Source organism: Arvicola amphibius, chromosome 5, assembly GCF_903992535.2.
Source record: "Arvicola amphibius chromosome 5, mArvAmp1.2, whole genome shotgun sequence".
In the NCBI taxonomy this organism is placed as follows: Eukaryota; Metazoa; Chordata; class Mammalia; order Rodentia; family Cricetidae; genus Arvicola; species Arvicola amphibius.
This window is the reverse complement of record NC_052051.1, coordinates 120,890,387-120,906,825: the sequence shown is the minus strand read 5'-3', so window position 1 is coordinate 120,906,825 and position 16,439 is coordinate 120,890,387. Positions and strand designations below refer to the sequence as shown.

At 46.5% G+C, this 16,439-nt stretch overlaps 1 protein-coding gene across 7 annotated transcripts in view; it reads left to right on the top strand.

The window, feature by feature from the left end:
* The window catches only part of Mcc (MCC regulator of WNT signaling pathway), a 292,443-nt gene extending 277,320 nt beyond the window's left edge, over positions 1-15,123 (top strand). For all 7 annotated transcript variants that reach the window (XM_038330393.1, XM_038330388.1, XM_038330391.1 and 4 more), the window contains 3 exons: positions 2,558-2,655; positions 10,501-10,623; positions 11,798-15,123. In XM_038330393.1, the coding sequence (XP_038186321.1) occupies positions 2,558-2,655; positions 10,501-10,623; positions 11,798-11,978 (402 nt within the window). In that variant the 3' untranslated portion in view covers positions 11,979-15,123. The remainder of the gene's footprint in view (positions 1-2,557; positions 2,656-10,500; positions 10,624-11,797) is intronic.
* The last annotated feature ends 1,316 nt before the right edge of the window (positions 15,124-16,439 follow it).

The following is a 16,439-nucleotide window of genomic DNA, read 5'->3' as shown; positions in this document are numbered from 1 at the left end:
GAAGTGGGGTACTAGGGAGGGAGGGAGAGAGGGAAGGAGGAAGGGCGGAAGGGCAGGCACTGGTACTGTGTGAAGTGATTGCTGCTTCCTAAGTAGCTATAAAATCTGAAGCATGCCACACAGCGTCGCTGTCCCCCCCTTGCCCCGCAGATGAGCCCATGACACTCGCAGTACGGCGCACTGCTGACCATGACGTCCCGAGGCCCTCATGCACCCCACGCACCTATTCTCTTCTAAGGTGAACTGCTGTTGTCCAGGAGTATCTGCTGGGCCCATGGACAACCGTGTTTACAGTACAGTCAGAGGGTGTCCCAAATGCAGGTTTCAACCGCCAGTGCCCTATGAGGCCATGGTCAGGGACCCAGTAGGGGTGGGAGCTAGGCTTTTGAAGTGGATTGAGTGGCGATCAACAAGGCCTCCAGCGAGGCGAGGCTTGGAGACCTGAGGCCTGAGATGGAAGGGAATCAAGCGCAGTGACACTCAGGCGGGGGCTGTGTGGTGGCACTTCATGTAACTGTATCCAGGTTTAAGGAGACATTTTCTGTTACATTTACCTTCAGAAGCTTTGCGTGGCCTTTTAAGTTTGTTGGTCAGTTTGGGACAGAACCTTCAACAGAGCGCCAGTCTGTCTATGTATGTTCTTCGGGTGTGGTAAAATGGACTTAGTGGGTTCTTGCCAAAGGCCCATGAATGAACCTTTCCTCACAGTTCTGGGTATTTATTTTGACTAAGAGTACTGTGCTCTGCAGTGGCTTCAACACACAGACATTTCTCGGCCAGGCCAGGCCAGGCGGCTTTGAAAAGCATCTCTGTAAGAAGTGAAGTAATAGAGGTTCTCGGTGCCCCCAGTGTGTGTAATGCAGAGTTAGATGGTTATTTTGACTCTTGGATACTGGCTTTGTGTACTAGTTCATTAAAGTCTTCCATCTCAGACCTAGAGTCTAGGCTATTCATTGGTGTTATTTGCTCAGGATGAAGGAGCCAGTACAGAGAAAAGAGCCAAGCTTTTGGTGAGCAGGGTAGAAAGAAAAATTCTTGGGAGTTTGTCCATCAAACCAGCTTCAACCGCCCAAGGGAAACCAGTGTTTCCTGCATACATAAACTGCAAAAGCCTCAGGCAACTTGGGTGAGACAGGGTGCGTGATGAGTCTTTGATAGGCATTGCACTTTGAGTGTCCTCTCAATTGCTTGTGGCAAAATATTCTTTGAACTTTTTTCTTTCAAAATGGACAAACCATTTCTAGTCCATGGACTGTATGTATCCAGGTGGCAGGTCACAGATGAGTCGAGAGCATCTGTTCTGTCCTGGAGTAGGTGATCCCGCCTATCTTTGAAGCTTCTCTCCAGCTTATGTAGCTTGTTCCTAGTTCCTATCCAGATTGCATTAGGCTTTCTGCTGTTCTTGTCTGCATGAAACAGACATTGTCATATATCAAAAGGCCCTGTGGGCAAGGCAGGGAGTCTTATGAAATGCTAACATCAACTGTGGATGCATTAAAAGTAAAGGAGCTTCTAGAATCTGCACTTATTTCCTAGACAGTCTTAGGCCTCTGAGAGCGTTATTTGGAGAGGTGCAACCCAGGTGAATGGCACAGGAGAGGGAACACATTGGCCAGGCTACGCTCAGGCACCCCCCTGGAAGAGGGCCACAGTCTTTTAGAGTAGGCTAAGGGGCAGGTGTGTCTCCTGCCATAGGGACTTTAGTGCCATTGTGTTATATCTCTCTTCACAGTCTGTCTCCTGTCACACAGAATAAGCTTCCTATTCTCAGGCCTGGAACACAACATCATCAGTGTCTATCCCTGGTCCCTGGCCCCTAGCGCCAGCCGCCTCATTTTACAGGACACCCACTGCTTAGCATATCTGCAGAGAAAATCGCTTTCTTGTTTAGACGTGGCTAATGCTTTCTTGTCACTTCAAGAGTTCTGGCCTTACATCCCTTGTCTGTTAAACCATGACACAAAGTCTCTGTGTGATGCTGCTGCATGGGGCTCCTAGGAGAGGGAAGGGGGACTTGTTTTTCTCTTGTTCACCTGAGTTTTATGATTACGTGGAACATAACAAAGCTCCCCCATCTGGAGAAAGCGAGCCGGTATGTGTTAGCAAGGACACATGGATATTTGCCTTCTAAAGAGACTCACATGGGGCCAGAGGGCCTGGCTTTGAGGTCCAGATCTGCCAGCTTCCAGCTAGTAACTGGGCAGGGTAACCCCAGTGCCTGGGTTTCTCCTGTGGTGGGTGAAGACAATGGTAGGTAGTAGAGCTGCCTTGGAGGGTCCTTCCTAGTGACAAGGGAGTAGTGGCATGTGGCAAACTTAGACCTGTGCCAGTGCAGTAAGTGTCCCTCAGGGGTTTTCCTCATTCAGGGTAGCACATGAAGGTAACAGGAAATCGGGGAACAGAGGAGACAGTCAGATTTGCTGCCTGGCTTTCCACCAGTTGGACCATGGGTCCCACAGGCATGGCATTGCTGTCTTGTACCCCACAGTGGTGATGGCCGTTGAAGTGCCCTGGGCTTTGCCTCGCATCTGACAGTGACTATGTTTGCTCTCCTCAGGAGTGTGCTGATGCTGCCTCCCCAGCTTTGTCCTTGGCTGAAGTAAGGACAAACAGTGACAGTGACCTGGCCACAGAGTTTGCCAGTGCCATCCGACGGTAAGCAACCCTCAAGCCCCCATGCTGCTGCTTTCTGCTGCGAGGGCTTCTTGGCACACTGATGGCGGCTGCTCATTCCAGCCCTTCCAGGGTCATACTGGACTTCCTGGATAGAAGAAGGCACTAATATTCCTTACTTGTGCCCCAACATTGCAGGCTAGAAATGGAAAGACCTGCTATTTTGAAAAGTGATTGCTGGATGTTGGCAAATAGACAGTCATTCTATTTGCACGTAAAATTTTTTTTGCTGGTTTGCACGTTGCCACATTGACTAGATTCTTCCAGATTTGGTAACTGGTGATAACCAAAGCCGCCATCCTCCCCTTTCTAGACATCTTTAGTGGGACTGCATTCTTCAGCATCAGGAGCCCTTGCCACTGGGAGGGAGGCCTCGTGTCTTTCCTCAGTTCTTAGACATTTTACTCCGATATTTCAGTGTTTCTTCTCCCACATTTGACTCCTTTTCCAAAGAGAAAGAGATGCCAGTGCACTTAGATCTGTCTTTCACAACCTAACTCCCCCGCTGCTTCGGAGCCCAGAGTATGTCTGTCCAACATAGCAGTATCTTAACGTTTTCTAGTACTTACATGAAAAGTCAATTAAAAATATCTTATTTAACCCACTATACCCCACACACTTCAATCTGATATGCATTTTATACCTATATTACTTCCCAAGACCAAACCAATCAAAACTCAAGCTCTCAGTAGTTGCATGTATCTGTTGCACCCCATGTCTGTATGTAGCATGTGAAACACACGGTGGCATGTCATAGAGAGTGACTGTCAGCTGGATTTTGCAGCTCACTTCATCTTTGGTTGTAGCTGCTGTGGTGGCTTAGTTTATTCAGTTCGTGTTTATTAATTTTGGTGCTGAAATCGTCTTTATAAATTAAGCAATGTCCTCTTGTATCTTTGAGGATATTTATTGTATTTATTCTTCAATTTCATTTTGTCCCTAGCCGCCTGTTCTCTTGGAGCTGTGCCCAAACGTTTACTTGCTGTTTCTGGTTTGTGGACTTGTATTCCTTTCGTTTCGTTTGCTTTGTTTATTCAAAACAGGGTTTCTCTGCATAGCCTTTACTGTCCTGGAACTCACTCTGTAGGCCAGGCTGGCCTCCAACTCCAAGATCCGTCTTCCTCTGCCTCCCAAGTGCTAGGATTAAAGGTGTGCACCAGCGCCATCCAGCATGGCGATCAGATTGAGCTCCACGTCTCCCTCTCTCTCGGCATATTTCCATGAGGTTCTGTCTACCTCGTGTGGCAGTTCACCAACCACACTGTTTGTCCCTGCTGGCTGACAGTCTGTGAATCAGTCTAGCTGACCCAGTCTGGCCCTGTCTTGTTGAAACAGCTGGCACTCTGATTCCATTCAGATCCCCCTGACTCTCGTTCCCACTGCAGGGGCTTTTTCTCAGTTGAGGTTTTCTCTTTTAGGAAGATGACAATCGTCTGCCTTTCACTTTTCCTGGTCATTCCTGGTTTCTGATACACAGGAGCATTAGCTCCTTTCTAAAAAGCTTAAGGAGTTTTACAGAATTCTTTCCCTATTACTTCTTAGGGATTTGCCATGGGAAATTCTGACAGTGCACACTCAGCTAACTTGATCCCACTATGATCCCTTGTGTGTCTTATACCATGGACTCCCAGTTGACTGAAGGTGACCTTGTGAGGGCCTTTCCTACCTTCCTGGCTCGCTCAGTCTCTCAGACTTTCTTTCCAAGTTGGAATGGCCCTGCATTTACTTTGCAAGTACCTCCTGGGCGGTTGCTCCATTGAGATTGCTCTACCTGGGGCAGAAGATGGGCACATGCCTGAACAAATGCACTAACTTCCTTGTGCCAAAGACTGGGATGAAAATCCACTCTCTGGGTCCAGTGGGGGAGCCATGTAGAGATTGTATTTGTAAACTGGGCTCGTACATTTTTCAAATTCCCAAAGCCCCAGAGGCTTTTGCTGGCACCAGAAGGATGCAGGTTGTGCTGACTAAACATAAAGAGATTTCATTTATCCCCTGTCAAGATAGATTCCCAATAACCAGCCGTAAGTCAGTTAGCATGGATTTCTAATCAAGAGCCAGATCTATGGAGCCAAGAAAGAACCAGAGAAGCCAGAGGAAAAAGGAAAATAACATAATTAGACCGTAAATACAGCTTTGAAACGGGAATCGTCATTTCATGAAGGAGCACAGTCCAGACACCAGAAGACTGAGGTTAGGGGATGTTTCTAACTTTAAAACTGGAATGAAAACAAACACCTTTTCCATCTGGTCCCTAGCAGGCTGAGTGGCATAGGCTGAGGGGTGTATTGCTGGTGTTTTCAGTTCTCTTTCCTGGGAGAAGAGCTCTCTGGGCCCTGCTTCCTGCTGAGTAGAACAGTGGGGCTTAGGGTGGAGGGAGGAGTGCTGATCCCTTCGCAGGGAGAGCCAGGCATCTGTAACACCAGGTTCTCCACCTGTCTTACTGCCCATTCCCACCCGGTTTTGATTTCTGGTAGGCTTTCACCCTTGAGCCTCTTGACATGTCCTTTTTCTTTTGGATACAAAACATTTCTTTTTATTTTATTTTTTTAAGATTTACTTATGTATACAGTGTTCTTCCTGCATGTATGTCTGCATGCCAGAAGAGGGTACCAGATCTCATTATAGATGGCTGTGAGCCACCATGTGGTTGCTGACCTCTGGAAGAGCAGCCAGTACTCTCAACCGCTGAGTCATCTCTCTAACCCAGAGTCCCATGCTTCTTATATGACTTCCATCTGGCCTGGTTTTGTGCCCTTTGTTTATACTAACATCTAGTATGCTGTATGGCTGCTGGTGTGGCCCTAAAATACCCCCCGCCCTGGCTGGGGCAGGAAAGATGCTTTCTAATCAGGGTGATGTGACTTTTAGTGTGAGCTATGAATATTTCCCCGCCTGAAATCTCTTACTAGGATCCAGCAGGCCCTAATAAAATTTGGCAGAGAGATCTTTCTACCAAAGTGAATTGGAAAATGGCAGCCGCAGAAAGGGGCTTTTCAGAGATGGCTCTTCTCTGTGCAGATGTGCCTAGGCTGCCCTCAAGGACCTAGCACGGCTGACCAGAGTAGCCAGCTGCTTCCCCATCTGAGTCATGGAAGCTGAGGCAGGTGCTCTGTGTGATTGGGGGCAGGACTGGAAGAGCAAAGCTGAGTGACCTCCAAGGTCACCCAGTGAGACTAGGGAAATGCTATGTGGGGGGGTGGAGGAGAGAGAGAGAGGGAGAGGGAGAAGGAGAGGGAGAGAGGGAGAGAGGGAGAGAGGGAGAGAGGGAGAGAGAGAGAGAGAGAGAGAGAGATATATAGAGAGGATGGAGAGACGAGGAGAGGAGGAGAAGAGAGAGGGAGAGAGAGAGAAACACCTCAAGGCACACAAAAGGCAGAGTCGGGTTTGCACCAAGAGGCAAGGCCAACCCACTCCTGTATTCATTCTGAAGGATGCTACCTCCACAGTACGTACTGGTCTGGGAAGATTGGGAACCCCTGAGCTCCTATGACCACCATAACCTGGGGGCAAGCTAAGTGCTTTGGGAGGCAAACTTCCTCAGGTCAGACCTGGAGGTTGGCAGCCTGTGCTGATGAGGTCTTGCTGATTCACATGAACGAAGCTTTTCTTCCTCCACACTGGAAAGCAGTGTCTACCACCATCACCAAATACCTTCACGTTCACTTCTGACGAGGGTGCGTGCGCCGACAGTGCTGGGTCACCAGGGCAGGAAGACACAGCAGTCATGGTCATCACTACACCTCAAGTCGCGTGCTTCAAATGCTTCTCAACCCAGTTTATAACCCAGCCATTCCAGATAAATAGTGTTTCTGAGCCTCGGCCCCAGTCCCCTCCTATTCAACCTCTGGAAACCCACATCACTTAGTCATCACCCTGGGTATCTTCTCTGAGTCCGCAACGGTGCTAAGGGCCCATCAGTGTTCTTGGAGCACTTGGCTGTTGCAACATCATGAACATACTGTGGAATCTTGGCCAAGAGGGAGAAAAAGATGCTATTTGTTTCAGTAGCTATGCATGAATATTCTTCTAACCCATATACCTAAGGGGATGGGTGAGGAGAAACGTGGGCAATCCGGGCGTAAGGCTTCTCAGCAGCAGTACCCCTGAGCCAAGAGCAGCAGGATTTCCACTTGTTAGTAGGAGCGTGACTTCGAAAGATGCCTTTTAAAAAATTTATACTAGCTGATTCCTCACATTCAGCTGATTTATAGCAGCAATCAAGCGTAGGAGTGGCGCCAAAATATTCCATAAATGCAACATGGATCTGCAGGATGTTAATGAAATACAGAGTGGGCCTGTGGATTCATTATCATGGAAATAAATTGCTGAGGCCCAGAGCCAGGGGAGGTAAAGACTGACACCCACCCAGGAGTTTGAAGTGGGTGTTCCCCGAGTCATCGAGATGTCCTTTGTCATTGTCTAGTGTTTCAAAAGCCCAGAGTTGGCAGCCTCACCCGGAACAGCATAAAGGCCAAGTGGTGAGGAGCGCCCTGGTACATGGCAGTCACGGACAAGGTAGCATTGTGCCCATGATCCTGCCAAGTTCATCTCCTGAACACTAAAAACATGTTCCTCAGAATCTGGGCGAAAGGACCGGCTGCTATTCTCCTCCTGCTTTAATTCCTGGTAACTTCAGCTTAGCTCAGACAGAAGAACTGGAGAACCTCGTTATCTGGGGACACATAATCCTGATGCCACCTGTCCGTGCTCTTAAGCAGAGTCCTGTTTATTGTACATTCTACTTATCCCCTATGTGAGTCCCAAGCTTCGTTAGCAGGCGCCTAAGCACCCAGGCTCTGCTGGAAGATCTCAGGGTGTGGACGCCAGCCAGCGCTGCAGCACCTGGACAGGGCCTCGGTCGAGTCACTCATTTGTTTAGTGAGCACAAGAGTCATGCTGGTGTCAAAGGCTTCTGTGAGAAGTGATTTTATCCTGGAAAAGGACTTAAGGATAGCTGTTATCTGCTGCCTGGATAGTCTAAATGCAAGCAGCTAGGAGAATAAGATGGTGGGCACGAAGGAGAAAGAGATCGACGGGATCTGGGCAAGCCATGGTACCTCTAGCTGGCGGTGACTAACGCGAAGGAAGAGGCAGAGTGCTGTCACGTCCTGTCTCTGGGCCACTTGTCCACTGCTGACGGTGGCCTGAGAGTGATATTTAAACAGAAGAACGAGCCAAGGATTGGGAGACCATCCCAGGGCAGAGCCTTGAAAGTGGAGATGAGCCCACATACATCCTTCCAAGTTTCAGTAGAAGGCACCAGAGGGAAGTATTCTGACCTGGTTGCTGTGTGAAGCCAGATCAGTAGGGGATCTGTGTGGAAGCAGAGAAGGAGGTTAGCGCCTGCTATGCTTATCTAGGTAGACAGGATGGCAGTTTGGACCTGTTGGTGGCGGTGAGAGAAGGGGGCATGAAGTTAAGACTTGGGGTACATTTGGTGATAAATGTAGTTAGGTGGTGATGGAAGGGTCTGGCTGGGACTGTACACATGGTAAATAACACAAGAAGCGTGACTTAGTGTCGAATTTCAAAAGTTCTCTGGAAATTAAGCTAATGATGCCGAAGCCTAGAGATCCGAGGAAAGGCCCGGAGATCAAGATTTTGGCCATACAGTTTTAAGGAAAATAAATGGCAGTGGACAAAAAGAAAGGTAAGAGACAAAAATCTAGTCTGACCAAAGTCCTGAGTGATTCCCAATGTTCAGAAGCGGAGTAGAGAGGGAAACAGGGAAACAAAGACGCAGATGGACTCTGGGCACTGCACTGACCGACAGCCCAGAGGGTCACGATACAGTAAGATACAGTCAGGGCACTGACTGTTGTTCCTGGCTTGGTGAGTCATTTCTGTGGAGTGCTGACTGGCAGGCGAGGAAGACAGGAGTGACCTGAGTAGACGGTTCCTGGAGGAACCCGGCCTGTAGGTGCATGGCTGTGACTCGTTGCTGTTTGATCTGGATTCAGTTCTTGTGAGTGGCTCCATGGCCTGCTGTCAAACCACTCAGGACCTCCGCAGGACTTCATAGATGCTCACCTGAGACTTAGCTGAGTCACAAATCACTTCTCCTGGCCTTAGAGGACACTCAGTTCTCCCGCTTGTGTACAGCTGCAATTCTGGCTGCCAGTCCCTGGGCAAGTCTTACCTCAGAGGCCTGTTTACCAGCTCCTGCCCCATCTTACAGGCCAGCTGACCTGGCTTTCCTTAGTACCGATAACCCCACCTCATAAATGCTTTGTTGGGACTCCACTGCTTGGAACCTCCTCCTTTGTGGTAAGACACCACCTTTTATGACCATAAATATTCCATTTTCAGATGAGGGTGCTAAATACTGGAGCGGGAAGACCCATAACATAAACCTTAACTGGACAGTTGGTCTTTGAGTCCTATTCAATATATAGTTATTCTGTTTTTACCTGGTATTCACAGCAAAAGAAAACAAAACCAAAAAACCCCAAGAGATTGTGCAATTCCAGGTAATCCCCGGAACACTGTGAACGCATCTGTACTGAGGCAGCAATTTGTATTTAATTTTCTCATGTGTGAAGCCAAAGAAAATGCTTGCATTGGCATTCTATTCTACATACAAAAACCATGTAAATTCTTCCCGTTCCGACAGCCAAGCACAGTAAGTTGGAAACTGGAAGGAACAGGACGTTAGAGGTGGGGAGTTCAGAATGACCGAGACAGGCACGTGGATTCTTAGATTTTCCAAGTCATCCCGTGAGTAGGAAAAGAGCCAGAGAAGTCCCCTTAGTTTCCGAGGGACCTCAACTGGGGCCAGGCCCAGATCCCCGGCTTTGGCCCAGGAATCTCAGGACTGGCCGGCAGGCAGCGGAGTAAGAATCTTCGAACTAACTCTACCTGCACCCACACAGAAAGGCATAGCCAGGTCTAGGGTGTGCTCATCAAGGACGAGCAGCAGAGCACCAAACACGCTCAGGGGTGTGGGGCAGAGGAGTCACGGCTATCTCAAAATTAACCATCCCTGCCCCTTTGGTTTCTCTCAAATAAGAGAGAAATCCACCCCACTCCCATTTATCACTTCAATAAGTGACAGGGCGACTCCAGTACTTTAGGATCTCAGGCTGATGATGTAAAACACAGGCACTTGGTCTGCACAAGGGGTTGGTAAATGTTCTTTCCTTGTCTGCGGCTGGGAAGGGAGAGAGGTGCTGAGCTGAGTTCTTGATTCATCAGCAAGAGGCTTCAAGCAGTTGGGTGAGGGGTTCCCTTCTTATGTCCCCATAATTCTTTTTCTACAGTCGTCTGAGCTACAAGTCGCATACATCATTTTACATTTCCTAGAGTCTATTAAAGATGCAAAACATGTGAAATTAATTCTAACAGCATAGAGCGTAGATACCACTTGCTCAATTCCTAGCACTGTTATATTTAACTCAATATAGCAATATTTTGGCATGTTGTCAGGGTTTTAAAAATTGAGATATTTAACTTTATTATTATTGAAGTTTCAAACTGCAGTATCCATTTTACACTTACATGGTATCTCTTGGCTTCCACACTAGATTCGCAGTTACTTCAGATGGCATTGTTGGGGTCCTGGCAACTCACCTACGCCCTCACTCTTACTAGAGGTCCGTCCCTCTCAAAACAGCCGAAAGAGCCCAAGTTTGAGGTGTGGCCGATTTTTGCATCTTCAAATAAGTGACATAGTTTCCCGGTGTCCATACTTCTCTCCTGATGTCTGAGTGGTCCTGGAGGGGCAGTTCTGAGCCAGCCACACTCTGTTACCTTGGCCAGCTCCCCCTGCCTCCTTCCCTCCATCACGGCTGCCTACTGATGGCTGCTGCGGTCTCTCTAATACAGGGAGAAGAAACTGAAGGCCAGAGTTCAAGAGCTGGTCAGCGCCTTGGAGAGACTCACCAAAAGCAGTGAGATCAGACACCAGCAGTCAGCAGAGTTTGTTAATGACCTGAAGCGGGCCAACAGGTAAAAGTAAAACAAAAAAAATAACCAACCTCCCGTGGGGCCCGGAGATCTTTCCCTGTGTCTCCTGGGAAGTAAGTATAGGGTCTGCAATACAGCTGACCAGAAACCCAGGGAAGTAAAGTTATACACCATTTCCGATGAGATGGGCTTAGGAAAATGAAGTCTGGTGTGGTCTCTTGATGTTTTCTATAATATTCTGAGAATTCAGGCCAAAAAAAAAAAAAAAGTCTGCCAACTGAAAATACTGGCTCAAACGCAATCAAACCATCCATTAGAACAATACCTCATCCAATGGGACAGTTTAAGGTACTCTAGACTCTAAGTTAAGAGTCTCAAACCTTTGGGGTACATGATCTTTATATATTTTAAAAAGTAGGGACTCCAGAACCACTGTGTCTATATCTATTGATACTTATTATATCAAGAACTAAAGCTGAGATACTTTTAAAAGTATTCATTTGTAAAATTCAAGCTTAGTAGACATCACACTATTATGAAAAACTGCTTTCCAAATTGTAATTAGAATGGCACATTTGAATTTTGTAAAAATGCCTACCTTAATAGATCACCTGGATTTCAGTCTGCTTTGCCATCAACTTAAGACTCCCTGAACGAGAGTTTTAGGGTTCCGAAAGGGTGTGTGTGTCCTCAAGTCACACTTTAGGGACTCCAGCTAGGGTAACACAGTGTACCTGAAGGGAGCTTATGTTCTATTTTGGAGCAGAGAGAACAGTAGACATACCTGGGCTTGTTTTCAGTCTTGCTACAGTGGGCAGCGGTCCAGAGCCAGTGCTGAGCGGACATCATTTCCGTACAGTCCAAAGCACTGCAAAGTTGCTGCCCTTCTCCTGGGTGAGAGAACACTTTCTGTCACTTATACTTGACCATCTGCAGCTAGCAACCATGAAACAAGTACCTAGTGTCTTTATTTGATTTTCTTACCTGTTTTGGACGTGGCCAGTTTGGGCTACTGGTTGGTCCCTCTAGGCTAACACAACATACAGCCTGGGACTCGATTAGTATGCCTACGCCAGAATCCCAGTACTGTGCAGTTTCTAATCTCTGGACTTTGGATCCCTACCGAAGAGGCCGCTGTGCTCCCCAGTGCCACACAGGACAGGGTGTCACTCATTCCTTAGTATGAATCTACTCACTTCCCTCTGTTCCCACACAGTAACCTGGTGGCTGCCTATGAGAAAGCAAAGAAGAAGCATCAAAACAAGCTGAAGAAATTGGAATCTCAGATGATGGCTATGGTGGAACGACACGAGACCCAAGTGAGAATGCTCAAGCAAAGAATAGCTCTGCTGGAGGAAGAGAATTCCAGGCCACACACCAATGAAACCTCGCTTTAACAGGCACTCAGGCCCCGAAGTCCTGCCCTGTGGGGCAAAACTCCAGAGCTCTAATGTCCTCTGCAGATAAAGGGTCCAAGGAAGGGCAAGACTGCATAGAGGTCATGGGCTCCATTCCTGGCCTGAGCGGTCATGATGGCACTGTGGATTAAGGATGCACAGGCTCCAGATGCTCCAGGACTGGCCACAGAAGGCATCAACAATGGCTCCAGCGAAGTGCGTCGCCATGTTGTTTCTGTTCTTAACGCTCAGGCTCTCACTTGCTCCGTAGCATTTCGGTTTATGTGGATTATGTGGATTTCCAAGCCTTTTTTATTTTTATTATTTTGCTTTTCATAGACTGGACATTTTTTTCTTTCTTTTTTCTTCCATTCCTCCTCCAAGGGGAAGGTGACAAGTGTTTTGTGTGTCTCCAGCATCTAGGGCTAGCAGCCCATTGCAGCAAGGCTCTGGCTTCCAGGTCCTAGGGTACCAGATTCCTGAGATACAGTCAAATAGAGGGATTAGTTGGGAGTGACAGATCACAGGATGGCACAGTGCCACTGGTCATTCCAGACACACCAGTTTCAAATAGAACATCGTCAAGGCTGTGTGTGGACAGTTCTGCACTGGACAAAAACCAGCTCTTTTTTACAGTGAGGGCTAGGACTGAAGCTGTTTTAATTCTTGTCTAATACTCTTGATGTACGTAGTGAAGCTGATTTTGCCAAGGGGTTCTTCCAGGGCAGAGAAGAAAGCTCTAGTAGAGCTTTCTCAGCCTCAGGGCACTGCAGTTCCTATTCTGAATCAAAACCTGGCCACTAGAGCACCTGACTCTCTAAGGGCAAGAGGCTTTGTACTGTTGGACACCGAGGAGACCCTTAATGTTGTACAAGATGGTTCCTACCCATTTAATAGAGTGCCACTGAACCTTCAGTCCCCAACATCATGAAGGGGATTGGGCGAAGGAATGGCTGAGGCTTCCTATTCTGTCCCTCAAGATGTGGTGATTTCAAGCAAATGGCGACTGGGAGGCATGACCTACATACCTGAACTCCTCTAGGGAGGCATCCTTGAGTCATGTTTCCTACTGTAGCCTTCACCGTTTTACCTTCTGCTGTTCAGATATTTACAGATACAATTAAAGAACAGCTTGGCTCTGGCCTTCTACAGTGGCTAGCCCCCAAAGCTCGAGAGCCCTTCTTTCTCAGACTAGTGCCAAGCTCTCTCCTCATCCTGCAAACAGAAACATGATTGGTTTGAGTCAAGGATTGGTTCTCGAGTCTTTTGTCAATACCCGTGATCCATTTTCTCAGTGTTCACTTCTGGGGTGAAGTTGTATTTTGTTAGGAGGAAATCGTGTGACCACAAACATCTACTGTGTCCCCAACACCGCAATCAGTTTTTCAGTTGTCTTTAAGAAATGCCTGCCCCCAAGCAGCAAATTGGGATGGGCACGGCTGTCCTGATTGAGACACCACATTCCAGGTAAGGGAGGATTGCCAGGCTTCCTGTTCTGTCCATCCAGATGCAGTGAACAGCATGTGCTACTCTGATAAATCACAATCAGGATGCTTAACTGGAAGGGGAAGCTGAAGCAGGGATGAGTCGGCCTGCTGAAAACCTACGCTTCTAGGTCCATAGTTCCTCCACAAAAAAAGACGCCAAAGCAACAATCCTACCAGGCCTTAATCTGAATTTCTAAGTAAATAAATATATGGTGACTTATAAAAACCATGTGCCAGGCTAAAATGCCACATTTTTAAAGAAATGGTATAGGGCTATACAATCTTTTCCTTGTAATTTTCAATCTTTGAGGGTTGACACAGCAGGCATTTGACTGTGAATTGTTGCACTGATTGAATACATGATAGCAGGCGCCTGATAATTTTTCTTTTTAACTGGCTCTTCCAAACCTACTTTTAAATAGGAAATGGTTTCCATTAACATGTCTATTATAGTGAACAAAATTATCTTTATTTTAATTTCTATGAGACATAAAGCCTTCAGAATTATTTTTGAAACGCCACCAAAGTCTTTAGTGTTTATCTCTTTAGGCAGTCACTTTTGCTAAAGCCAATTTCGGCTCATAAGAAAATAAGCAAACAGGTCCAAGAGGAACCATCTGAAAGTTCCCAAGTAGGGCAGCAGTCCCAGGAGACATCTATCCAGGGCTGACTCTGGTCTGCAGCCGTGACCCCATGTGCACCAGCCACACTTGCCCTGTGACAGGAAGAGTCCAGAGTGAACTCGCAGCTAAGACTATCATGGGATCTGACGGTTGAGGTCTATTTTATCCTTGTCTATCATACACAATCAAGGTCTAAGTGAGCGTCACGTGACCCACGCTTATCTGCGGACGTGGCACATTTCTTAATGTGTGTGTGTAGACCGACACTTAAGGTTTTGCTAGCCAAGGTGCTTTGTCCTCCTTTCAAATGTGCATACTTACAAGGTCTTCCTGAGCCTGTAGCGAACTTTGCAAGGGCTTTTGGAAACTCTGGTGTGGCTCTATAAAGAACAGTCTAAGGCATAGCCATAGGCTTTTATTTATCCCAAAAACTGTTAAGAAGGGGCTGAGTAACCTTACCACGTAAGGGAAACAGACTAGTAGATGTCTTCTAATTCCTACAGACATTACCTGAATGGGTGGGTAGGGGGGGATATCTTAGTCTGCTGCAGGGTTGGAATGCCTATAGCACTGGCACGAACTGAGAACCACCAGGCTTCTGTATTTCTGTATCCCCCTATGCACTGTGTGCCCCTTCCAATTCTGCACAATGATTTAAGTTCTGTGAACTACTTCAGAGCTGCCAGGAGTCCCGGTTATCACTTCATGCTGGAAGTGAAAGGCAGAGAAAAGCATCAAGATAGTAACAAAAACACCACTTGTCAAAACACTTCCTCCCATAAATGCTTTCAATTATGAACGTTTAACTCAGAGTATGTCCCAGTCATTATATGAACACAGTGCCCCAAGTAAAACAAACACCACCAGTGTTCCCTCAGCGTACAGTGTCACTTACTGAATTACACTTATTTAATGTTTTTAGAGGCCAACAGAGAAAAAAAACTCACTGATAGCTAAAATTTCTGCCATCATCTTCATTACGGCTTGGTCCTAGGGAGGGAGTGGGGTACAAAAGCTTAAGTAACATTAGTATTTTCTACTGCAGCTTCTAAAACAAGATCTAAATGTGGAAAAAAAATCAGCAATTAATTTTGTGTTGAGCAACAGAACAGCTTGCAAACACTGTAGAGCAGGCATGGCTTGCTCTAAAAACGTGTGCACAAATGAACCCGTGTTTATACATAGGTCAGGTTGAAGCTCTAATCCCGTGGCCTCCTACTTCACTTAATTTTCTAAACACCTCTGCACTGCTGCCAGCGGTCCACATCTGAGACGCTGTGACCCTACCATACCCGAGCACTCTTCTACAGAGGAAGACATTTTCATATACAGGCAAGTGCTACAGTTTTGGTCAGCCAGTATAACCATAACACATCATCTGATATTTCACACATGTGTACAAAGGGAAAAAAAAAGCTGGGTCCCAGAATCAAGAACCATGGTTGGATAATGACACCTAGGAGTTATCATTTGATTTTCCCAATCTCTCATCTGAAAATTACTGACTAGGCCTGCTCACCAACAGCGCACAGTCCTGTAGAGAACTCCACACCCATACAGACGCTCTGGCTAGATAATGTTTCTGCTCTATCATTCACCTTTTGGAAAATGTTGTTTGTTGAGGCTGTAGCGTTCCATTGCGGTGCTCCGATCAGGACACCCCCCTTAAGAGCCCAACTTTGTCAGGACCTGATGCAAAAGACTACAAAACGTGTTCACTTCTATTTCTAATCTGCTTTTAGACATATAAACTTACTTTGCATGAAATTAACTTTTTTATTAGTTGAAAATGTGTTTTTATACCACTTGAACGAACTGCTGTTAAAGCACATGTGACTGTATCTGCCAGGCCTATTCTGCTTGTGCCGGAAGTTTCATTCGGAAGTGGCTACTAAACACTGTACTATACCTTGTAATTTTTTAGGCTCACTTGTAGCTTTAAATGTTTCCAGATGCCTTTAGTTTTAGCTGCTGTAAAATAGCTACTCTGTGTTATTTGATATAGAATTGTTTAAAAAAAAAAACTCCGTTTATTTATACAGAGACATTTATAATATTTTACAAACGTTCTTATATTCTGAATAAATATTTCTAATTCCATGCGGTACTTTGTTTGACTTAGAGAGTAAAGACGTTCTGTAGGGTATTTTCCAGTCATACATGTAAATACAAACCAGAAATTGCTCACACTGATCAGAGGCCCTGATGGAAACAGAGCCTCAATATCAAGACCCCAATGGAAAAAAAAAACTATTTCAAATCAAAAGAACAACAAAACAAGAACAACAAAATTCTCATTTATCATCAATTTTTATTTGGCTGTTTTCACAAACAGCACGAGCAGGAGGTTC